Source organism: Canis lupus, chromosome 17 (genome assembly GCF_003254725.2).
Source record: "Canis lupus dingo isolate Sandy chromosome 17, ASM325472v2, whole genome shotgun sequence".
Lineage (NCBI taxonomy): Eukaryota > Metazoa > Chordata > Mammalia > Carnivora > Canidae > Canis > Canis lupus.
Genome location: NC_064259.1, coordinates 6,862,089 through 6,887,191, shown reverse-complemented (window position 1 = coordinate 6,887,191; position 25,103 = coordinate 6,862,089). Strand labels below are relative to the sequence as shown.

The following is a 25,103-nucleotide window of genomic DNA, read 5'->3' as shown; positions in this document are numbered from 1 at the left end:
GCACAACTGACAAAACTCAGCATGGGTACAAGGCTTTCACTCAATTTTTTAGTCTCCATTTTTAAGAAGACTAGTCATATTAGGATCCTAAACATTTGAAGAAACCCTCTAATTCAAAAAGCAATGGCCAAAAGAATCAAGTCGGGGGAACATAATCAATAGCTTTATCAATATCCTCAGTAAAAAAAGAAAAGATGCGCCACATAAATGAGAAAGCAAACCAGGAAAGATGAAATACGATCAAGGAAATAAGGAATTTAACAAAAGAGGAGTAAGAGAATCTTCAGGATGTTGGTGAAGAGATACCAAAGATAGCTGGGTCATAGGTTTAGAGATATATCATTGTAGATTAGAGTAAGTCAGAAGTTCCACAAAGACTTCTTCCAGAAGATGAAATTGGTAGAATATCTAAGAAATTGAGAGATTTTCAGAAATGGGAGGGCATGTGGAAATACACTAGTAATAAATTATAGATTAGTAACAAGCAAATAGAAAACTAAACAAATAATGAGGCAATTACCAAATGTGGGAAAACAAAAAGATGTACAGAAAGTGTCATCATAAGCTATATGGCTCACACTAAATACTGGACTAGTAAAAAATTATAATTATATTGTGAAGATAGAGAAAGAGAAATGCACAATTGTCTGCTGATGACTACATGGGGACAGGGGCGGTGAGGAATGTGTGAAAGAGCCAAGACTTCATCTTCAATAATGGTAATTTAATAGCTAATTTCCCAAAGCAGAAATCAAGATATAGTATTAGAAGCTATGGAAATTGCAGAAGAGCAGAAAATGAATCCCTCTCGGGAAAAGCACATTTAGGGGAATAATGAAACAATGAAACATAATATTAAACATGAAACAATGAAAATAATATTTTCATAACAGACTTTGTAAAAGTCTTTTTGAATTATATCCATGTAAAATTCTGATTAGAAAATGTAAAGAATGAAGAAATAGTTCACATTTTTTGTAAAAATAAACAATAAAACTCTTTCCCTCTCTCCCTATAAACACATGAATAAAAAATTTTCTGGAATGATCTACCACAGGAAAGTGGTTATTTTCAGATGGTACACTGGAGATTTTTTCTTTGTGAATATTTGTATTTTATAGTTTTAAAATAAGGGTTATATTTGCAGTTACTTTAAACGTAAAAACTAAAACAAAGCTGTAAGGATCATCATTTACTAAAAAACAAACACACAAACAAAAACTCTTAACATAGGTAAACAACCATGGTGCTCTAAAAGGCTTGGATGATTTGAGAGTCCTAGTCATCTGGGACAGTTTTAGTTCAGGCTTGTCTGAAAGCATGGAGCTAGAAACCAGAGATTCACTGCTGCTCAATTACTCTATGATCCTAACTTCTTTACTTCTTTGGACACAGAAAGTAACTTATCTGATATCTGTGTCACTGTGCAATCCAGCAAGTAATGCGGATATACTGATAAAAGGAATTTTTACTCTGGAGGGCAAGAGGCTTGCAAAGCAGTAGTCCATACAAGAAAGGTTTTGTTGAAAATTTTATATAACCGCACAATCTAGTTACCCACAATCCCTAACACCAGTTTGGAAGCTATTTCCCAAAGAACCCTGTCAGCACACATCAAGATTCTAGTAATCTATAATAAGAACTTGGTCTGTTCTTTGAGGTCTGTTTTCTACCATGTTGCTTGGAAAAAAAAAAAAAAAGTAATCTGGAAACAATAAAAATCACGAATATATCCTTTAAGAAGGTCTCTGTTACCTTAAGCATACTTCTTTTTTATTTAGAATTATGGAATTAAATCAGAAAGTAAAATTCACACACATACATATGATATAATAAGTTTTACTGCAGCCTATGCTTAGAAATTGGGCATATCATCTTTGATTCTTACCTATCTGACCATATGGCTAAGATCTACCATCTCTCTATTGCAACTTTTCTTTGAAAATTCTGAGCCCACACATATGTGATCTTTGTTGAGCTAGCTTCTTTCTCTCTGGATCCACATATTGTTAAATCTCCTTAAAAATCATACAAAAATACTCGTGTGGAAACAATGTACCTTTTTAAAAATTCCACTAAGGTTTCATTTATTTTACCTTTCTCCTAGCCATATTATTTAGCAAATCATTCTTTCTTGCTAGGCCAAGTTCCTTTCCTTGGAATATGAAAAGATTAGACTAAATTATTTTTAGGACATATTACTAGCTTTAAAATTCTAGGTAGTCTGATTCTCATTTTTACCTGATTGTGATGTTCTGCTGATGGGGAAAGGCTTCTGAGTGTGGCCATCAGGCTTAGAGTCTGTTCCACTTTCAACAAAAGAAGGGCAGCTAAAGTCACTCAGCAAGTCAGGCTCACTATCCCAGTCTGAATGACTTGGGTTATCTTCTAATACCTATTTGTAAAATAACATACATAAAATTATTACATAAGAATTTTTTTTAAGATTTTATTTATTTATTCATGAGAGAGAGAGAAGGGCAGAGACATACGCAGAGCGGGAGAAGCAGGCTCCATGAAGGGAGCCCGATGTGGGACTCGATCCCAGAACTCCGAGATCATGCCCTGAGCTGAAGGCAGCCGCTCAATCACTGAGCCACCCAGGTGTCCCGCTTATTACATAGGAATTTAAAATGCAGTTAATTTCCATGAGCTTAACCAAGTCCTGCCCATCTGAAACACCACAGAGTAAACTATTCTAGAAAACTGCAACCATTTACCAAGTTCCTAAAACCAAAGGATCTTTAGCTCTGCAATGTGCTCCCTGGCTGCTCCTGGCGAAAGGCTACAGATAAAGGTGAGCAAGGAAACAGGCTGCCAGCAGACACATCAGGATTCCTTCTCCTCTAACATCTCTCCTATAGCCCTACTAGCTACACCAATAAAAACATCAATAATGACTCCTGCACAATGCTGGCTTCTCTTCACTGAGCTTACCTGGGAATTTTCACTTTGATCTTTGCTAATTCCATTTCTCCTACCTGGGTTATCTTTTCTTCTCTTTCTCTTCAATTTCTTATTTACTCTATCATGCTTTCTAACCAACTCTTCTTCAATGAGTTCTCGATTCCCTGAACTCATCTGGTACTTTACTATTTATAACACTTAATTGACAAGGATATACTATTTGATAGCACTGTTTAATTTTTTACACATATACTGTTGAAATGGTGGTCAGAGTGTCCCTAAGAAAGCCAGATGGCTGGCTACCCAAAGGCCTCATTAGCTGACATTACTTTGGGGAAATTGATCACAGTCAAAAAGCCATGTTATCAGCCACATGGACCAAAAGACTCAATCTTATCAACAGGAAGTAAAACTCATGTTAAGGAAACTCACAACAGAATAAGGAAAAAAAAATCAGGGAAAAGATCCTCTCTCTACAGGTAAGCATATAAGACAAGGTATGCCATAAGACTGGCAAATAAGCATGGACTCAATGAGAAAACTGAAGCAATCACAGAAGAAAATGTCTACAAGCTTATGTAACCAACCATCTGCCAGGAATTTGACCACATACTCTACTCTCTGATTCTTCTGGTTGACTATCCAAGCTCCCATCTAAAAAGCCAGTTTCGGAACACCTGGGTGGCTCAGTGGTTGAGCTTCTGCCTTCGGCTCAAGATGTGATCCTGGGGTCTTGGGATCATGAGTCCCGCATCAAGCTCCCCGCAGGCAGCCTGCCCTGCCTATGTCTCTGCCTCTCATAAGTAAATCAATAAAATCTTTTAAAATATATAATAAATAAATAGCCAGTTTATCCCTCTGCACCTAATGCCACCCTTTCTACTCAAAGATTATCCCTCATTTCTATTCTCTCTATTGAGAATTTCTTCTTTCCTATATCATTTCTATCAAGTACACAAATATGCTATCATTTATCTCACTTAAAAAAATGTCCTTGACTCCAGCTACAAAATAATTTCTGTGTATTTCTTCGCAGAAAAATGCCTTGGAAGAGTTATCCAGACTCGCCATCTCCAATTTCTCCCTTCTCAGCCTATCTTATACCTCATTCTAATCAAACTTGCAGCCCCACTGCTCCACTCATCCATTTTTAGCCCTTTCCCTTCCTGACTGGGAAGCTGTATTTCTCGGTTGATCACTCCCCTCTTCTTGAAATACTTTGTTCCTTGAATTCCAGAACACCCCCTCCTCACTCTCTAGGCTTCCTCCTAATTTACCAGTTGCTCCTCAGACTTCTTTGCTGGTTCTGCTTTTATCCCAGATATCTTTACCCTAGAGTGGCCCAGAACTCAGTCCTTGGTCCCCTTCTGTCTTCACTCCTTGTTAATGTCACCTGGTATTGTGGTTTTAAATACTACTTACTACATTGTTTTCAACTCTAAAGTACACTGCCTCTCCCCATATTTTAGTAGCCCTGACATCAGGGTGTATCTTACAACCAATGGTATGTCACAGTTTGATTTGCAGCATTATTTTCTTTCTTGGGGCACATCTTCCGAACAATGGCATTTAAGATTTGAGGATTATAATGTAGACTGACAACATCCAAATCTGGATCTCCAACAGTCCTCTTTCCTGAATTGAAGAGTTGTAAATCTGAGTACTTACAATTTCCTCTTAGGTGTATAACAGCTATCTCAAACTTAATGTGTCCAAAACCTAAACTATACATCTTCCTGCTCCACCTGTTGCGTCGGGTCCCAAATTTAAGTCATCCTTGATAACTCCTCATTTTCTCTCACATCCTACATCCAATCCATCAGGAAATAATGATGACTCAATCCAAAGTTTATCTAGAATCTTAGCGCTTATCGTTTCCATTGCTACTACATGGCCCCAGCCACCACCATGTCTTATCTGGAAGAGGGCTTCTCAAACTTTAGTGTGCATAAGAAGCACCTAGGAACTGTGTTAAAATGCAGACTCTGATTCAGTAGGTCTGGGTGAGGCCTGAAATTCTGCATTTCTTCCCCTGGATAGCCTCATGGCTTATTCGCACCTAAGATTCCTCATCAGGGAGAGGAGACTTTCCCTGATCACTCCCCATGAAATAGCACTGATATTAGTGATTCATCAGCTGCATGTAACACTCAGTGCTCATTATATCAAGTGCCCTCCTTAATGCCCATTCCCAGTTACCCCATCCTTCCCCTCCTCTCCTCCAGCAACACTCAGTTTGTTTCCTAGAGTTAAGAGTCTCATGGTTTGTCTCCTTCTGATTTATTTCATCTTATTTTATTTTTTCCTTCATTCCCTGTGATCCTTTTTCTTAAATTCCACATATGAGTGAGATCATATAATAATTGTCTTTCTCTGATTGGCTTATTCCACTTAGCATAATATCCTCTAGTTCCATCCATGTCATTGCAAATGGCAAGATTTCTCCTTTTTGCTGGCTGAGTAATATTCCATTATATATATATATATATATATATATATATATATATATATATATATATATATATACACATACATACACACACACACCCCACAACTTCTTTATCCATTCATCTGTTGATGGACATATAGACTCTTTCCATAGTTTGGCTATTGTGGACACTGTTTCTATAAACATTGGGGTGAAGGTGCTCCTTCAGATTGCTACATTTGTATCTTTGGGGTAAATCCCTAGTAGTGCAACTGTTAGGTCATAGGATAGCTCTATTTTCAACTTTTTGAGGAACCTCCATACTGCTTTCCAGAGTGGCTGTACTAGCTTGCATTCCCACCAACAATCTAAAAGAGCTCCCCTTTCTCTGAATCCTTGCCAGCAACTGTTGTTTCCTGGCTTATTAATTTTAGCCATTCTGACTGGGGTGAGGTGGTATCTCATTGTGGTTTTGATTTGTATTTCCCTGATGATGAGTGATGTTGAGCATTTTTTCATGTGCCTATGGCCATTCGTATGTCTTCTTTAAAGAAATATCTTGTTCATATCTTTTGCCCATTTCTTGATTGGATTATTTGTTCTCTGGGTGTTGAGTTTGATTAAGTTCTCAAGATTTTGGATACCAGCCCTTAATCTGAAAAGACATTTGCAAATATCTTCTCCCATTCTGTCAGTTGTCCTTTAGTTTTGTCGACTGTTTCCTTTGCTGTGCAAAAGCTTTTTATATTGATAAAGTCCGAATAATTCATTTTTGCCTTTGTTTCCCTTGCCTTTAGAGAGGTATCTAGCAAGAAGTTGCTGCAGCTGAGATCACAGAGGCTGCTGCCTGTGTTCTCCTCTAGGATTTTGATGGAGTCCTGTCTCTCATTTAGCCCTTTCATCCATCTTGAGTCTTTTATGTATGGTGTAAGAAAATGGTCCAGTTTCATTCTTCTGCATGTGACTGTCCAATTTTCCCAATATCATTTGTTGAAGAGACTTTTTTCCATTGGATATTCTTTCCTGCTTTGTCAAAGATTAGTTGACCATAGAACTGAGAGTCCATTTCTGGGTTCTCTATTCTGTTCCATTGATCTGTGTCCATTTTAGTGCCAGTACCATACTGAAGACTAAGCTTCTAACTTAAAGTACGTGCTCCTTTATCCTTTCAAAAGAGAATATATTCAAAGTAGCTATACTCTTCGATAAAAATTATATTAACAATTTGTTTATCAGGTTAAAATTTTGCTTAGTGCTTATTTATTCCTCAAGAAGATTTTAGTGTGGGGGTGGCTCAGTTAGGCATCTGCCTTTGACTCAGGTCATGGGATCGAGTTCTGCATCAGGCTCAGAGCTCAGCGAGGAGTCTGCTTCTCCTCTCCCTCTGCCCTCCTCCCCAGGTCCCTACATCTGCTCATGTTTGCGCTCTCTTGTGTAGTCTCTCTAGCATAGTAAAATCTTTAAAAAAAAGAGAAGATTTTAGTGATACTAATATTACCTTAGACAGATGTTTATTCGAGTTAACAAAATCTTTTTAAATATCTTAACCTAAAAATGTTAAAATGTCAAAGAGAATTCCAGGTTCTGATTCAAATTTTCTATGTGCTAGGCAAACCCCCAGTATAAAAATATAACCAACCAATACCTTAACTATGTAATTCTAAAGATCAGAATTTTTAATAAAGATTTTATTTACTTATTTGAGAGAAAGAGAGTGTGAGTGCAAGAGGGGGAGGAGGGGCGGAGGGAGAAGGACAAGCAGATTCCCCACTGGGCAGGGAGCCTGACATGGGGCTCAATCCCAGTCCCCCAGGATCATGATGTGAGCTGAAGGCAGATGCTTAACCAACTGAGCCGGCTAGGCACCCCAAGATCATATTAGTTTATCAAACTTGCCTTTTTCACCAGTGGAATCCTCTCCTACCCCCAAATAAAACTTCCTATGATATACTCATAAAGTAGTTAAAAGCAAACTAAAAATATAAATGCTTTGGAGGATGTGGGAGGGGGTGATGAACCAGCCAGACTTATTTTTCTTCACATAAAGACCGCTGAGTAGAGAGAACAAGCTGAATCATGAAATATGAGGTAGTGGATATTCCAAGCAAAAGGAAAAACATGCAAAAACAAAACATTTTAATACTACAATAGAAATTCCTTAAGTTTCTACTTAGAAGTTAACTACAAATTTCTTTGTTTCAACTAGTCGAATTAGAAGTCAAAATTAGAAAAAAAAAAAAAAAAAGTCAAAATTAGTTCCAATGTCTAGATCAATAACCCTGTCCTTCTAGACTATGAGAGAAACCTCTTCATTGATAATTCTGACAAGCATCATAAATCCAGATGAAGATGAACTTGTCTTCATCTCTATCTCACACTAGGAATATCTTTTCATCCTGCTTCTCAGACTTGTGACTTACCGTAGCTTTTCTTTTACTGGTATAAACTGGGTTTTTACAATACGCCTGCTTGCTCTTCTGAAGGTAGCGCTTCCAAAAATTATGTAAAACTTCATTCTAAGGTAGAAGGGACAAGAGTGGTGATTCAGGTTATGACAAATACACTGATAAATCTATACCACCTGTATTTTATATATTGCCCTCTATCTAAATGTATTCTTAGCTTTCTTACCTACTTTTCTGAAAAAGAATTATCATTACAAAATCAGGTATATGCGAAATAGTGAATAAATTCTTAGTGAATAAATTCTTCATTCTTCCCTTCCTTTTGCACATTTAGTATATTGAAAATGAGAGAAAGAAAGTAACTTATCTGTAACTACACATCTAGTTAGAGGCAAAGCTGCTACTAGGTCCAAGTGGAAGTAAAATAAGATAACAAAACAACTTTTCTATTTATTCATCACCTCCTAGGTAAGAGGCATCCATTAGTTCTAATACAATACTGCAAGAGAGCTACTATCTCCTTTTTACCACCAAAGAAACTGAGTAAATTGGCCACAATGACCCAGCCAATAAGTAGAAAATCCATGAATAAGATTTGAAGCCAGTTTTGATTCCTGAGCCTGTGTTCTTAGCGTAATGCCATTCCTGTGCTATTGGAATGGTCAGGTCTAAACAGTTATATTCATTGGCTAATTTTAGACAAACCATTTTCAGGATTAACCCTGATGAAGTATGTAGAAAACTATACAGGAGTAAACCTACTGTAATTATTTGGTATAACCATACGAAATTATAAATTAAAAAGCATTTATAATATAGGATGACTTGAAACAAACCAGATTCACAAACCCCCAGACTACCACCATGGGTGCCATCTGGTCTCATGTTTTGTATTTTTAATTCCTATAATACTTCTCAGGGTAGGCCCAGAGTCCTTTTAGGCCATGCATTGATCTTGCCCCAAACACTGATTTGAACAGCAAAGGCTCCTTTACAAATCTTTCCTTGGTCACTTCAGTGCCAATTGATCTTTCTGCCTTCTCTTTCCCCTTAATGTCACTTATGAGCACATTGTTCTATCATTTCATGTTTACTCATTCCAGGTATACATTAAAAAAACCCCTCTCTCCAACTAGGCTGGATCTCTTAGAGCCTGGTTTCCAATAATGGGCATGAAGCAAGTGTATGATGACCACTTGCTGCTAAATAACTAGCTTTTTAAAGAATTCCTGAAATGGTTTCAACCGGATGAAAAAACATGAAATTCACACAATAGCAGAGATACTGTGCTACTCTAGAGGGGCAGCAAAGTCCAAATGTGTACTCTGGACCAGCAGCATCAGTGTCAGCTGGGAACTTGTTAGAAATGCAAATTCTTGGGCCCTACTCCAGACCTATTGAATCAGAAACTCTAGAATGAGGTTCAGTAATCTGTGGTTTAACCAGCCTTCCAGGTGATTCTGATACACATTCAAGGTTGAGAACCAGTGGTTTAATGTATCACTCCCCGAAGTACATTCTAGAACTCAAGTCCTAATAGATGCTACATTATATACACACACTACAGGATTTTGTTCTCAAACTGTGAATACTGCACACTATACCCTGAGCAATCAAACAAGCACATTAACACACAAAAGACACCAAAAAGGCTGCGAAGTTATTTGTTTTACTTTATTTAACCCATTGTTTCCTAAATTTCTAAAGAGTAAAACGTTTTTTATTTTCTTTTGGTTGTATTGCTTATTTATATCCTGTAGAACACACTTTGGGAATCAGTGATCTTAAAAAAGAATTAAAGCCAAAACACAAAAAAAGGAAAAGATTTTTCCAGTAGCCCTAGCGTCATTACTGATAACCATACTTTTCTCCTTAGTTTCATTCTAAATCTTACTGTTCTTCAAACAAAACATAAAGCTAATACCTAGGCACAAATGGACTTACCTTTAATTCTGGGCCTACTCCAAGGGTCTTTAAGGCTTCTGCTTGTTGATAAAGTATCTGCTGAAAACCTTCACACACATACCAATCCCAGCCTTTCTCTAAATAACAAATAACATGTTTCAGACATTTGTACTCCTATTTATTAATATGCTACTACATAGTTACAACCAGTGCTTTACACATTACAGCTAGGATTGTTTTGTATTCCTGAAGAGGGTTTCCATCCTTACACTCTCTTGGCTCCAATCCAGCAAATATGTACACAAATGCTGAAGCTAAACTCCATTTTTAGAATTTTTCAGATTTTAAATATTTTAAATTATCTACAATTTTTCTAAAATATTAATGTAATTACAAGGTAGAAAAATGAATAGTCACCATGTTAAAAAATTAAATAAGCTTTAAAAGTGTGTACTCAACGATGAAGTATATCGTACTGGATAATACCCAGCAGAATCCTGAAGGAAAGCATGCTCAACACTCAGCCTTTGCTTCTCTCCTCCTCTGTTCCAACTCACAAAGAAAGGAAACAATGAGTATTTGGATAATGAATGAACAAAAACCAAGATGTGATGGTCCAAGAGTACAAGAAAGGGCAATAAGAACATTCAGACAAAATAAACTATTTGATGGCACTCTGCTTTTCTGGAAACAGTTCCAGTATAGAGGGAGATATTGGGAGCAGGAAACTAATACTTACTGGGACCTGCCTAGGCATCAAGTATGTACTAGGTATTTTAAATAAGTTATTTTCTTTAATCTGCAATAAAACCATATGAGATTGTGAAGAAATATGCCACCACCAGACAGAGCTACATGTTTAAAGAGAACTACAAGTTAAAGAAAAATATTAAAATCTGTTAAGACCCTAATGTAGTACCCCTCCCTGCTGGATAAATGTTACAACTCTTTGAAAAACATACTATCGACACCTTTAGCACGTAGCTTATGAAGTCTATTACTAGGACTCCAAGATCCCCTCTCCACTGCAGAATGTCATAGGACTCTTCTTCCCTACCCTGTGACTACCTCAATTTCTTGGGTTGTATATGAGTGAAAGAGGAAACCTCTAATTTTGATGCATTCTGAATGTGAGGAAGTTTAAACTTCTCAAACTGTATACCTGTGCACTCTTCTTCCAGAACACTACTCTTACAAACTGGTAAAGTTGTATTATAAATTCTGAGTTTTTGTTTTACATAACAAATCGTATTACCATCCTCATTTTAAAGATAAGAAACTATGCAGGGTCAAGTAAGTTGAATCTAAGCCAGTTGATAGCTAATTTGAAGCATCTAAATTTCCTGCAGCAATTAAAGTTGAAACTATACATTTTAATTAAGTCAAATCCAAATTAATCAAGTTATACTCTAATAAAATTTAATTAAAAATTAACCAGCCTAATAAAAATAGTCACTATTAAAAGGTTAAACAGAAATAATAAACATTCAGGCATTCTCTCTGCTATTCTATTAAGAATACCAGTGTATTTCACATAGATATTTCACTAACACTTATATATCTAGGTTTCATGTGTGTGCAAACTGAAAGCTACCTCCTCTACAAGAATCCACCACCCTCATTAGCCTGGTTCCATACTGGAGAATCTGGCCCTAGATAGTTACAGAAACAAAAAGCATCAGTTAGACTTTACCTCAGATTCTTCTCTATAATGGTCATTCTATGTACTCACTGGATTAATGAAGTCGATTACCTTTAAAAAGCACACCCATGTTGAGATTATTTTAAGGAAAATAATTTTCCTATTTTAATAGAGTGTATTCAAAATTCAATGTGAGAAGTGGATTTCTATAAGTTGAACATCATGTTGAACTTGTCTAACTTGACAATTCCATACTCAAATCATTTTAGAAAGCATCTCTCTTAGAAGCACAGAAAATCATATTCTTAATAGATGACACAGAACAGAGAAACATATGTCAACAGATAAGAAGGAATACACTCCATTATCATTTTTTGCATAATAGTTGCTCCACTGGAAAAGCAACTCACAACCATAATCAGGATAAAAACAGGATATGCTTAAAGACATTTACTTCCAATTTTACCATCAACAATTACTCATTTTAATTCCACTTTGGATGACCTGTTTACAAATTTGGCAACTTCTTGACAATCTATTTAAAATTCTACGGGACACCTGGGTGGCTCAGCTGTTGAGCATCTGCCTTTGGCTCAGGGCATGATCCCGGAGTCCCAGGATCGAGTCCCACACCAAGCTTCCTGCATGGAGCCTGCTCCTCCCTCTGCCTATGTCTCTGCCTCTGTGTGTGTGTGTGTGTGTGTGTGTGTGTGTGTGTGTGTGTGTTTGTCTCATGAATAAATAAATATTTTTTAAAAATAAAATAAAATTCCATTGCATATCCCTAAGCACGTATAAAGAAAGGGCTTACCAAATTTTCTTTTTCTTTTAAGTCCCCGGTTGATGGCTTGTATTTTAGTATTAGGAATATCCCCAGTGTTTATAACTTCCTTAGATCGCTGCAGGAAACAAACAAACCATTAAAAAGTAGTTTTACATCTCCCTAAATAAATTTCCAAGCACGCTCTTGGAAGCATAATGAACCAAACTGCAGGACCAAGGACAGTAACATTCTGGTTAACCTTTACTTTGCTTTTTCATTCAAAATTTTTCACTACTCAAAACAGTACCTGGAACACAGTAAACACTAAATAAAAGTCTGATAAATGAATACTTATTTATTTATTTATTTACTCACTCACTCTTTTTTTTTTACTCACTCTTTTATTTTAAATCACTTTAAAATAAAACCTGAAGTTAAAATCAAATTTTTTCCATTTTTCCACCATCCAACCACACTCTGGAATTAAGAGAACTGTATTTTTTGTAACCAGCAATGCCTATGTTACATACAGATTCATTTTATCCTGCTTTTCTATGTATTTGAATAATATAGTTTTCATTTCTGAAATTATAAAAGTACTACTTTTTATTTTTAACCAAACCTACACAATTTTAGAATGACTGAATAGGGACTATAACTCATCCCATAGTCTTCAACTCCAAGTGCTCTCAAGGGCTGCTGCCTAAGATTCTGCCTCTCTCATAACCAAAATATAAAAGAATTAAGTCTTGGGCTAGTATCCAAGATCTATAAAGAACTTATTAAACTCAATAGCAAGGAAACAAACAATCTCGGGGTCATGAGATCAAGCTCCACATCGGGCGCTGTGCTCAGCCAGGAGTCTGCTGGAGTGGAGATTCTCTCCCTCTGCCCCCTCCCCCTGCTTGTACTCTCTCCCTCTCTCTAAAATAAATAAGTTAATTTCACAAAAAAGAAAAGAATGCTTCTTTCTTGACAAGTTACTCTATACAGGTTCTCTTTCAAATGTAGAACTCGGTAGTCCAGTAGTATTAAGATCTTTCAAGTTAAAATGACTGCAGTAGATTTTATCATTTAGAATCAAATAGGAACATTATCAAAGACAGAAATAAAAGAGGCAATTAGTTAATGTAGTTTAATTTCTACAAAAATAGCACACTGACTTCATCTACTAATGGCAAACAGTCCAATTAGACACAATCTTCCTTCACTACCTTTACATTTGCATTGCTGCTACAAAAACAACCGTGGGTAAAACTGCTAGTGCCTTACATGCATCAAAGCAAAGAGGATCAAACTGCATATATTTAAAGTGTATGCATTGGGGCCCCTAGGTGGTTCAGTCACTTGAGCGTCTGACTCTTGGTTTTGGCTCAAGTCATGACCTCAGGGTCATGGGATCAGGCCCCAATATGCTGAGTAAGGAGTCTGCTTGAGAATCTCCCTCTGTCCCTCCCCCACTAGTGTTCCACACACTCTTTCCCTCTCTCTTGAAAATAAATAAATCTAAAAACTAAATAAAGTGCAAGGGCACCTGAGTGGCTCAGTCGGTTAACTATCTGCCTTCGGCACAGGTCATGGTGCCAGGGTCCTGGGATTGAGTCCCACATCGGGCTGCCTGACCAGCAGAGTATTTCTCCCTCTGCCTCTCCACAACCCCCCCCCCCCCACCAGCCATGTTCTCTCTTAAATAAATAAATAAAATCTTTAAAATAAATAAAGTATATGAGTTAATGTGTATATGTATGCATATTCATGTATCTATACAAATACATACATATCTATACATCTTTACAAAACCATCACCATAATCAATGAAATATCCACCATCCACAAAATTTCACTGTGCTAGCATCTTTTTAATATTCTGTGTAACTTAAATGAAGCAGGCACAACAACTTCAGCTGCCTACTGAAGAACAATGATTGTTTCAAGAAAAGCTCTGTATAAGAAACAAAGTATATTAGGCACTTTCCCCAAAGGAAATTTTTTTTTTTTTTTTTTTTTTTTAGTTTTTTTATATATTATGCCCAAGTTTTCAGTTGTTTAAAGTAGGAAAATAAATCTAGTCCCTGCTACTCCATCTTGGCCAAAAGCAGAAGTCTACACAGTTACTTTTATCTGTCTCAAATTTGCCTTTCTTAAGTCTATGTGGTAAATGTAATATTTGTTCTTTCCTGGCTTTGGAGACTTTGAGCAAATCTTTTTCCAAAGTGGAGCCCTGGCATGTTTACCTGTCCAATAGCTGACTGTCCACACCCTTGATTATTTTGGTTATATTGCCCTGAATGTGTGGTGATTAGAACAGGACCTAACACTCACTCCCAGTGTGAAGGGGGCCTCATTTACCAAGGTTATATCAGACAGTATGACAATCTCTAGTGTAAGAGGCAGGTGTGATGGGGTAAAATGAGCACTGTAGTCACAAGACTCAGGTTCACGTCCTGGCTCAACACTTTATACTTGTGTGACTTTGGCAATCTCATTCAACTCCTGAGCCTTACTTGCCCCATCCATGGATTGGCATGGTACTATATCTCACAGGTGTTTATGAGGAGGAAATGAAATAATGAATAAGACTTTGTAATTTCTAAAGTACTGTACAAAGATAAAATGATAATGAAGCATATTTCCAATATTCCCGTCTTCAATCTTTACAACATTCCATCTTCCAAACCTCTAAGCTACCACAACACATAAAAACTTATATAGGTATTAACAAATAAAGAGAAATGCATCACCTTATAAGTACAATTTTAATTATTTTCCCTTATATTACACAGTCTGAATCATGAAATTATTTATAAATGCAGCCCAACATCTTTTCAAAAACCCATCCTAAATCTAATTCCTTAACTCACGTGTAAACACTTGAAGACTACTTACGTTCTTGGAATTTGGGCAGTACATGAGTGACAATGATTATTTGGGAACTAGGCTACATATCAGGCTAAAATAGCAATTTTTAAAACATTAGCAGACTCATAAATGATCTATATTACTTACTTCTGTAACGTTGTGGCAAGAAGTGCAATAATATTTGCCTTCATCAGTAAGACCCCAGGAGACAGCAGCACACTGAGTACATCTTTCCTTGAACTCTTTCTATAGAATATAGAAAAGCTGTTACTATCAAGCCATATTCAACACACTGCACCTAAACCCTGCAGTTCTACTTAAAGGGTTCCCTGGAATTTTAACCTACAGATTAAAAGAAAAAAAGGAAGGAAGGAAGGAAGGAAAGAAGGGAGGGAGGGAGGGAGGAAGGGAAGGGAAGGAGGGAGGGAGTGAAGAAAGAAAAATGTATCCAAGAGATTAACTATAAACAAAGAGAAAGAAAGAAAAATGTATCCGAGAGATTAACTATAAACAAAGAGAATAGTTCAGTCTTTTGAATAGTTTGAAGTGGAATTAAATGATTTAAAAAGTTTCTAAAACACAGTGTGTGAAGGGGGAAAAAGAGGAAGAAAAGGTGGTAGGGGTAAAATGGGAAAAAAGGATGAGTTACTAAAACTGCAAAGTGCTGTGAGAAAAAAAAAGAGGACAAGATTTAAGTAAAGACAAAACCTTAAAAATAAAAACTGCAAACCATTTGGAACTTTCTCAATGATACTAGAAACACATACAGCAAAAGAACCAGATTTTTATTGGGGTTGTTCCGAGTTTCGATTTATTCATCCAGCAATATAAGGAGCATCACCTGTGTACGCACGAGGCATTTAACTAGGGGCCGGGGATTCAGCGGTGAGCAAAACAGACGTGATCTCTACTCACAGCAAACACGGGCTAATGGTGAGATACAGTCACTAATTTCATTAACCCAGCAGGTACGGACGTTAGCCTCCATCATCCAACAAACATTTATTGAGCATCTATAACAAGTAAGGCCTTCTATCACCCTAACGCTTCTGTACCTACACAGGCAGACCCTAAAAGGATGGGTCTTTGACCTTCTCTTTGATCTAATTGCCGAATACTCCTTTACCGCAGCACAAGAGAGCAGTGGTTGGCGCAGTGTGTCAACAACAACAAAAAGGAATGCGGAGGGGCACCTGGGTGGGTGGCTCAGGGCGTGACCCCGGGGGGTCCTGGGATCCAGTCTCGCATCAGGCCCCTCCCTGCAGGGAGCCTGCTGCTCCCTCTGCCTGTGTCTCTGCCTCTCTCTCTCTGTGAGTCTTGAATGAATGAATGAATGAATGAAATCTTTAAAAAAAATGAACCCGAATTTATTTCAACAACAATCAATAAATAAAATCTTAAAAAAAAAAAACCGAACCCGAATTTATTTCAACAGGCCGGTGAAGTGTGCGGTGCCCGCGTCCTGATCACCTGGATAAATTACCCTGGAGAGTTTGGAATCACCGGACGGTGGCGGGGATGCCGAGGGACAGTTGCGGGGTGGCTGGCGGGGGGGGGGACTCAGGAGCCAGCCCGTCGGACCCGGCTCTCCCACGCCCACCCCGCCGTCCAAGGAAACTTGCGGGTGGCCCGGTCCAGAGGGGATGGGCCCGTGGGTGGCCACCCCATAAAACCCACAACTCCGTCCTCCTCCAGAAACACACCCACGTGGACGCCCCGCCCTCCCTCACCCCCACGCTCACCGGGCCCGAAACGCCGGCCTCTGTCCCCGAAGCGCGCGCCCCCCCCGCCCCGCCCCGGCTGCGCCAGCGCTTTCCCCGCCCCGCAGCCTTCCGCCTGCCCCGCTCCGGCCCGTGCTCACCGCCTCCTCCAGGTCCATAGCGGTGGTGGTGCCGCCGCCGCCGCCGCCCCCCGGCCGGGCCCGTTACCCGGGCAGCGAGCGCAGCTTCCGGGAGCGCCGGAAGGGGCCCGCCGGGCGGAAACCCAGACCGCGGCTTGGGGTTCCGGGCGCCTGGGGCTGCGGGTTCGTCTCCGCGCGCTGCGGGGAGCAAGCCCCGCGCGCCCTGCAGCCCCAGCCCAGCCTGCTCTCCTCCGCCCCGGCGACCGCCCTGCAGCCCACGTCGGAAGGAGGCCGCGCGCGCCTCCCGCTGAGCCCGCCGGGTCCCGGCGTGGACGCCGCCGCCCCGTCGGGCTTTCACAGGCGCGGGAGCGGCGTGGGCTCCGGGAGGGAGGCGCGCGCTCGCGGAGCTGGGCCCCGTGCAGGCCCCGTGTGGGCGCCCTGGGCCTCGGTTTCCCCCGCCGTCAGACTCGGCTACTGGCTGCCCCGGGTAGTTGGAAGCTGGGGGGGGGGGTCTACACCGTCTGGCCCCTGCTTTCAGCCCGACGCTCGAGGGGAGAAGAGTCCGACCGGGGCAGAGGCAGAGGTGGAGAGAAGGCCAGGTCCGCGGGGGCTTGCGCAGGATGAAGGCGCGGGAGACCGCGGGAAGCTCGGCCATTCTGGAGACGCGGGCTTCGAAGGGCCACGAGGATGCCCGACGGGCGGGAGGAGAGAGAGGCAGGGATGACCGCAGGGTCTCGGGCCTGAGCGGCCTGAGCGCCTGGGAGGGGTGAAGCCCGCCTGACGGAGCAGGGCCAGGCCGCGCGGGGACAGCGTGGGAATCGGGGAGAAGAGGAAGCAGGAGGCCCAGGTAGGATGAGAGGACAGCTTGATCAGGGAGCCGAGCGCTCCCAGGTGACGTCTGGACTGGGAATGCTCTCGGCCTCGATGGTATTTAAAGTCCTGAGACTTTCGAGATCATCAAGAGACTGGCTCTTCGCGGCGCCTGGGTGGCTCAGCGGTTGAGCATCTGCCTGCAGCCCAGGGCGTGACCTGGAGACCCAGATCGAGTCCCACATCGGGCTCCCTGCAGGGAGCCTGCTGCTCCCTCTGCCTGGGTCTCTCGTGAATTAAATAAATAAAATCTTAAAAAAAATAAAAATAAAAAAAGACACTGGCTCTTTATTCACTCACTCCTTATTTGCTTGTCTATTTATTTATTTCACAGTTATTCAACATCCACTCTACGCCAGGCACTGTGCCAGCTATTGGGAAATGAGAGGACAGAGTCCCTGCCTACAAGAGCCATCCAGTCCAGTGCAACAGTCGGTCACATTATTTTATCATGGCACTAGACAAGTGTTCTGTCCAGTTGTGTCACCCATGTCATTTGCCAGGCTTGCCTCTGTGCGACTTGAGACTCTTTCTGAAAAACCTTACCTATCTTTACAGCATTAAGGATTGTCCTAGAAACAGCTTGACCATAAGCCTTTTCTTTTCTTTTTTTTAAAGATTTTATTTTATTTATTCATGGGAGAGAGAGAGGCAGAGACACAGGCAGAGGGAGAAGCAGGCTCCCTGCAGGGGGCCCGAGGTGGGAATCTATCAGGGTCTCCAGGATCATGCCCTGGGCTGAAGGCAGGCACTAAACCGCCAAGCCACCCAGAGATCCCCCAGCCTTTTATTTTCTAGATCAGCCCTGATTTTAAAATGTTGAAATGTTAGAACAGGAAGTGACAGTACTGAATGCGCTACTAAAGAGTTTAGGCATTGAACTAAAATATGAGACCAGGAATCTTTGTCTTTTTGTTTATTGCTATATATCCAGGGCCTGGAACAGTACTTAGCTCACAGGATGCGATCAATAAATATTTGTTGACTGGGTGAATGACTTTGTAAGATGTTCATGTATATGCAAAATAGTTTAAATAGATGACATACCTTGATTTAAGACTTTGGTCTGGGGGTGCCTAGGTGGCTCAGTGGTTAAGCCTCCAGACCTTAAGGCCCAGGGCATGATCCTGGAGTCCTGGGATCGAGTCCCACATCGGGCTCCCTGCATGGAGCCTGCTTCTCCCTCTGTCTCTGCCTCTGTCTCTCTGTCTCTCTCTCTATCTCTCTCTGTGTGTCTCTCATGAAAAAATAAATAAAATCTTTTTTTTTTTTTTTTATGATAGTCACAGAGAGAGAGAGAGAGAGAGAGAGGCAGAGACACAGGCAGAGGGAGAAGCAGGCTCCATGCACCTGGAGCCCGATGTGGGATTCGATCCCGGGTCTCCAGGATCGCGCCCTGGGCCAAAGGTAGGCGCCAAACCACTGCACCACCCAGGGATCCCTAAAATCTTTTTTTAAAAAAAGACTTTGGACTGTGGTTGCACAGAAATGAGTCACAGAGTTTTCCAGCCATTTTTCACAGAAAATTGAGTGTTTTAAAAGAGCAAAGTCAGCCCTTTAGAAGAAAATGTTTTCATAGCCTATAAGACTTATAGGAGGATTTTAACAGACAAGCTTTAGTACGCAGTTCTTAAAACTCTGGCTCAGGTGGCCATTTTTGTCCAATTGACACAATTTTTTATGTGTAATAGAAATGATCAGTGGTGGAAGCACTCAGTGAGCTGGACTCCACCTTATGCTGCAGGTGAGCATGAATGTGTTTTTTGTTTTTTGTTTTTTTAGGATTTTTTTTTATCCATTTGACAGACAGAGTGAGAAAGTATTGGGGCTGGGGGCAGAAGGAGACTTCCCACTGAGCAGTGAGCCTACTCAGAGATGAGCTAGATCCTGGGACTCAGAGAGCACAGCCTGAGCCAAATGCAGACACTTAACCAACTGAGTCACCCAGGCACCTCATGGGTAAATTTCTGAAGAACAGTTGAGCTATATACAGGTGATATGGTGGAGCAACACTGGGGTAACCCCAAGAAGAGAAAACAAAAATAAAATTAAAACAGAGATAATAAACCTTTAAAGGGACCCAGGAGTCTGGGCCAAGATTTGACTGAACATATTAACATATAAAGGAAGAATGTGTACATTAGAAAAAGATACATTTAGCCCTTCAAGCCTAATAAAGGTGAGCCTAAATCTTAACAAGGACCCAGCTCTGCTATTTTGCACCAGCAGCTACTATACCCACGGTTCCACATAAGTGACAAACACAGAACCCAGCACTAACCATTACTCAATTCTGTAATAGGGCCAATAACTCTAGGTCAATAAATTTGAAATTTTGATAAGATGGATAAATTCCTAGAAAAATACAAGTTCCCAAAAAGCCTATGGAAGAAAGAAAATCTGAGCAATTCTATATGTAAAAAAAAAAGATTCCATGTATAAAAAAAACTCACTAAGAAAACCCCAGTTTCATATGGTTAAAGATGGTAAATTCTGGGCACCTGGGTGGCTCAGTGGTTGAGTGTCTGCCTTTAGCTCAGGTCATGATACCGGATCCTGGGATGGAATCCCACATCAGGCTTCCCACGGAGCCGGCTTCTTCCTCTGCCTGTGTCTCTGCCTCTCTTTCTGTGTCTTTCACAAATAAATAAAGTGTTTAAAAAAAAAAAAGATGATAAATTCTACTAAATGTTTAAGAAAGAAATGGTACCCATCAAAAACAGACTCTTCCAGATAATGGGAAAAGTTAACACATTTACCAACACATCTTATGAGGCCAGCATGACCTTGACATCAAAACATGGCAAGAATATTTGAAGAAAAGTAAAAATTAAAGTCCATTCTGTTTCAGAAACATAGTTGTAAAAATTTCAAACAAAATATCAGCAAATTGAATGCAAGTCCTATGTTATATTGAACAATATATATAAATAGGTTAATAAATCAAAACCAAGTTTATTCTAGGAATGTAAAGTTGTATATAAGTCAAACAGTAGTACAAGAAAAGGCCTAAAGATAAATGGAACAGAATAGAAAGTCCAGAAACTGAAAGTCCCAAAACATGTTAGATAACCTGATTTACAACAAAGGTGCTACTAAAATTCAGTGGGGAAAGTATAGTTTTTCAATAAATAATTTTGGATCAACTAGACAATCATATGAAAATTATTGACCTCTACATCACATCATATACAAAAACTAATTTGAAATGGATCACAGCCCCACATGTAATAAGGAAAGCCATAAAGCTTCTAGGAAAAAAATCAGAAAATATCTTGAGATAGAACAGATTTTCTGAAAAGCACCCTAAAAGCACTGTCCATGAAAAGATTAAGTTGGACTTCATTAAAATTGAGAACTTCAGGGATCCCTGGGTGGCGCAGCGGTTTGGCGCCTGCCTTTGGCCCAGGGCGCGATCCTGGAGACCCGGGATCGAATCCCACGTCGGTCTCCTGGCATGGAGCCTGCTTCTCCCTCTGCCTGGGTCTCTGCCTCTCTCTCTCTCTCTCTGTGACTATCATAAATAATAAAAAAAAAAATAAAAAATTAAATTAAAAAAAATAAAATTGAGAACTTCAGTTAATCAAAAGACATGAAAAAGTAACCACTTTTTTGGAAGACATATGTGCTATACCACATTTTGAGAATGGATATTTGCAAATATTTCCATTGGTATGAAAGTCAGTTTGCCTGGTTTTAAGTCAGGATGCCTGGGTGGCTCAGGGATTGAGCATCTGCCTTTGACTCAGGGAGTGATCCTGGAGTACCCTATCAGGCTCCCTGCGTGGAGCCTGCTTCTCCCTCTGCCTGTGTCTCTGCCTGTCTCTCTCTCTCTCTCTCTCTCTGTCTCTCATGAATAAATAAATAAATCTTTTTTTTTTAATAAATAAATCTTTAAAAAAAAAGATGATATTGAGGTTTGGCAAAAACATGGATAATCTCAGTCTCTTCTACATTGCTGATGGGAGTATAAATTGGCAGAAACATTTTGGTAAGTTGTTTGGAAGTAATGCTAACTGTATGCTAATTATGACTTGGCAACTCTACCATTAGATATATATATATACCCAAGAGAAATTAGTACATATGTTCACTAAAAGATACATACAAATATTTTCATTAAGCTTTATTTATAATAGCCACAAATTACAACCAACCAAATGTCCATCAATAGGAGAATCAATAGCAAATTGTGATAGTCAAACCATGGAATCTTATACAGTAATGAGAAAGTAAATACCTGCTACAGGCAACAACATGGATGAGTCTCACAAAATGATGATGTGCAAAAAAAGCCTGGTAGATTTAAAAATGGACTTCCCACTCTTCCCATTGAAAAATGAGGTCCATCTCCCTGTCCCTTGAATCGGGGCATGGTCTTGTGAGCAGCTTTGAGCAACAGAATGCTGAGTCACTGGTATTGTATAACCTCCAAACTGTCTTTGCAGGTTTTGTTTTTAGTCAAATGCACTATCCCGAAAGACAGTGGTGAGAAGTCCAAATCCCTTGAGACAACCATGCTGTGAGGAAGCCCAAACTTACTACGTATATTAGCAAAACTACACAGAAAACTGAGGTGCCCTTCACATGAGTGAAGCCTTCTTGGATCTCCCAGCCTGGCCCTGTCACTAGCCCCATGCAGCTCCTACCCCATGCGAGGTGAAACAGAAAACCACCTAGCCAAGCCCTCCCCAAATTCCTGACTGCAGAATTCCAAGTCAACAAAATGGTTACTGTTTTTAAGTCACTAAATTCTGACATACTTTGTTATACTAGATAGTAGTTTGTTACAAAGGAATAGATAAGCCACAGAAATTGGTTCTGGAAGTAGAATGTTATGTAACAAAACCCTAAAATATGTGCCTGGATCTAATCCTATCCAAGCATCTCCTCCTCTAAATAGCAACCTCTCAGGAAAGAATTTTGAGCATATATCCCCATTTTAAAGATATGTATTTTGTATAAATTATGCATATGCAGGATTCTTCTTTTGATGTATATTATAGGACACTCATAAAATCAAAATAAGCTAACAATATAAATTAGTAATGTAAATAATCTCCCTTTCAATGAAAATATTAGTAATACCATAATTAGAGTAATATTGGCTTAATGCTATGTGATACAGGGGTACCTGGGTGGCTCAGTGTTTGAGCATCTGCCTTTGGCTCAGGTCATGATCCTGGGATCCTGGGATCAAGTCCCACATCAGGCTACCCACAGGGAGCCTGCTTCTCCCTCTGCCTGTGTCTCTGCTTCCCTCTCTGTGTCTCTCATGAATAAATAAATTAAATCTTTAAAAAAAATGTGATACAGAGATTTGCAGTTCTTGTCCTAAATTTAGTTTACCTTAGTACTTCTTTTTAATGGGGATCATAATGGAAAAAGATACCTCGCAAAGATACAGAAAACCAAGTATTTTCATACCAATGTAAACATTTGCAAACATCCATTCTCAAAATGTGGTATAGCACATATGTCTTCCAAAAAAGTGATTACTTTTTCATTCTTTAAACAAAGGAGTAGGGGATCCCTGGGTGGCTCAGTGGTTTGGCACCTGCCTTTGGCCCAGGGCGCGATCCTGGAGCCCTGGGATCGAGTCCCGCGTTGGGCTCCTGGCATGGAGCCTGCTTCTCCCTTCTCCTGTGTCTCTGCCTCTCTCTCTCTCTATGTCTATCATAAATAAGTAAATAAATCTTTTTAAATAATAATAAATAAATAAATAAATAATAAATAAACAAACAAAGGAGTACCTAGCATGTGCTAGACATTGTTTTAGTCATAGAGAATAAAGCAATGATCAAACACAATCTCTACCTCATGAAGCTTACATTCTAGCTGGCAGAGTCACATAATAATAAGTAAGTAAATCATTATAAAATATGTCAGGTGGTAAATAAAACTTCCAGGTGGAAAAAGAAGGTAGAATATGAAAAAAAAAAAAAAAAAGAGTAGACAGGCTGAAAGGAGGTGGGAGTTGTTATTTTATTTTATTTTTAAAGATTTATTTGTTTATTTTAGAGAGAGGGGAGGGGCAGAGGGAGAGGGAGAAACAGACTCCCCGCTGAGTGTGGAGCCCAACACGGGCTGGATCCCAGGACGCTGAGATCACAACCTGAGCTGAAATCAAGAGTCAGCTGCCCAACCAACTGAGCCACTCCAGAGCCCTGGGAGTTGCTAATTTTAGACAGAGTGGTCTGGGAAGGCCTCTAAATATTGAGTTTCTCTTTCTTTCTTTCTTTCTTTCTTTCTTTCTTTCTTTCTTTCTTTCTCTCTTTCTTTCTTTCTTTCTTTCTTTCTTCTTTCTTTTTCTTCTTTCTTTCTTTCTTTCTTTCTTTCTTTCTTTCTTTCTTTCTTTCTTTCTTTCTTTCTTTCTTCTTTTCTTCCTTTCTTTCTTCTTTTTGGTGGGCAGCAAATCAAGTTTATTGAATGATAGTACAAGGCTCCCAAAAAGGGAGGGGACCCGAGTGGGTTGCCCTTGAGAGGAGATTTAAAAGAAAGTAGGGGACTGAGCCATGCAAATAGGTGGGGGATCAGAACTTCAGGTGCAAAGACCCCAAGACAGTGAGGCAGCCCCGAGGAAGCAAGGAGGTGGGTGGTAGAGGCCATGAGGTGGGAGAGGGGCCATCACTGAGCTGAGGAGACAGGATGGATCTGCAGCTCAGACAGAGGGATTGGCCTTAGTGTAGACAACTCCACCTGCGATAGGACCAGGAAGGCCCGGTGGGGATGTGGGGGAAGGGCTCCTCTAACGCTCCTGGTGAAGTGGGAAGGAGGTCAGGAGCTGAGGGTGAGAGTCGGGAGGGTTCCTTGAGGTCAGAGGTGTAATACCTCTGGGGAATGGAGAGTTAAATCAGAAATCTACTGAAGTGTCAGGCACCTTGAGGGCGCCCCCTGGACATCTGAGATCATAAATACGAAGATAAGGCCAGTCAACACACCCAGCCATTCAGCTGCTGCTTTGTGAAACATCCCCTTTACCCTGAAGGGACAGATTAACTGTATTCACAATTCCAAAAAGACCTGCCAGGCAGTAATACTACTGACAGCCACTTGTCCTTGCAGAAATACTTGCCTTTTCTTTTAAGGAGAAAAAAGATAACTCATCTGTAAGTCTGACAGGTCTTTTAAGTGTTTTGCCACAAGATACACAACAGCCTTCAATGTGGAACAACGGACTTTTATGGATCTTCCACTCATTACAGGTTAGGGTAAGGATCCATGACACCTGAAAGGTCCTGAGTTTATAAAATCAACTATGTCCATGGCATCCCACAGCCAGCATGCCCCTCTGCCTGTAGCCTTCGCTGCCATTTGCTGCTGGTGAAGGAGGTGGCGGGCGAATCTCCTGAGGCCTGTCTGCAGCCTCATCCCAGGGCTCTTCCGCCATTCTAGTCAAAGGGGTTCTAGTCAGTGGTTCCATGGACAGGGTATGGCCAAGTATCTCTTGTATAAAAGACACAATTTACTGGGAGAACACATGT

General features: G+C 40.2%; 1 protein-coding gene across 3 annotated transcripts in view; it reads right to left on the bottom strand.

Moving 5' to 3' along the window:
• Positions 1–16,928, bottom strand: part of TAF1B (TATA-box binding protein associated factor, RNA polymerase I subunit B) — a 66,487-nt gene extending 49,559 nt beyond the window's left edge. For 2 of the 3 annotated variants that reach the window (XM_049095536.1, XM_025454686.3), the window contains exons 1-6: positions 16,771–16,928; positions 15,057–15,155; positions 12,099–12,186; positions 9,685–9,782; positions 7,756–7,851; positions 2,242–2,395 (exon numbers count right to left, since the gene is read on the bottom strand). In XM_049095536.1, the coding sequence (XP_048951493.1) occupies positions 2,242–2,395; positions 7,756–7,851; positions 9,685–9,782; positions 12,099–12,186; positions 15,057–15,155; positions 16,771–16,788 (553 nt within the window). In that variant the 5' untranslated portion in view covers positions 16,789–16,928. Of the gene's footprint in view, positions 1–2,241; positions 2,396–7,755; positions 7,852–9,684; positions 9,783–12,098; positions 12,187–15,056; positions 15,156–16,770 lie in introns of those variants that run through there. The other variant, XM_049095537.1, reaches the window with a different exon arrangement.
• Positions 16,929–25,103: the final 8,175 nt, after the last annotated feature.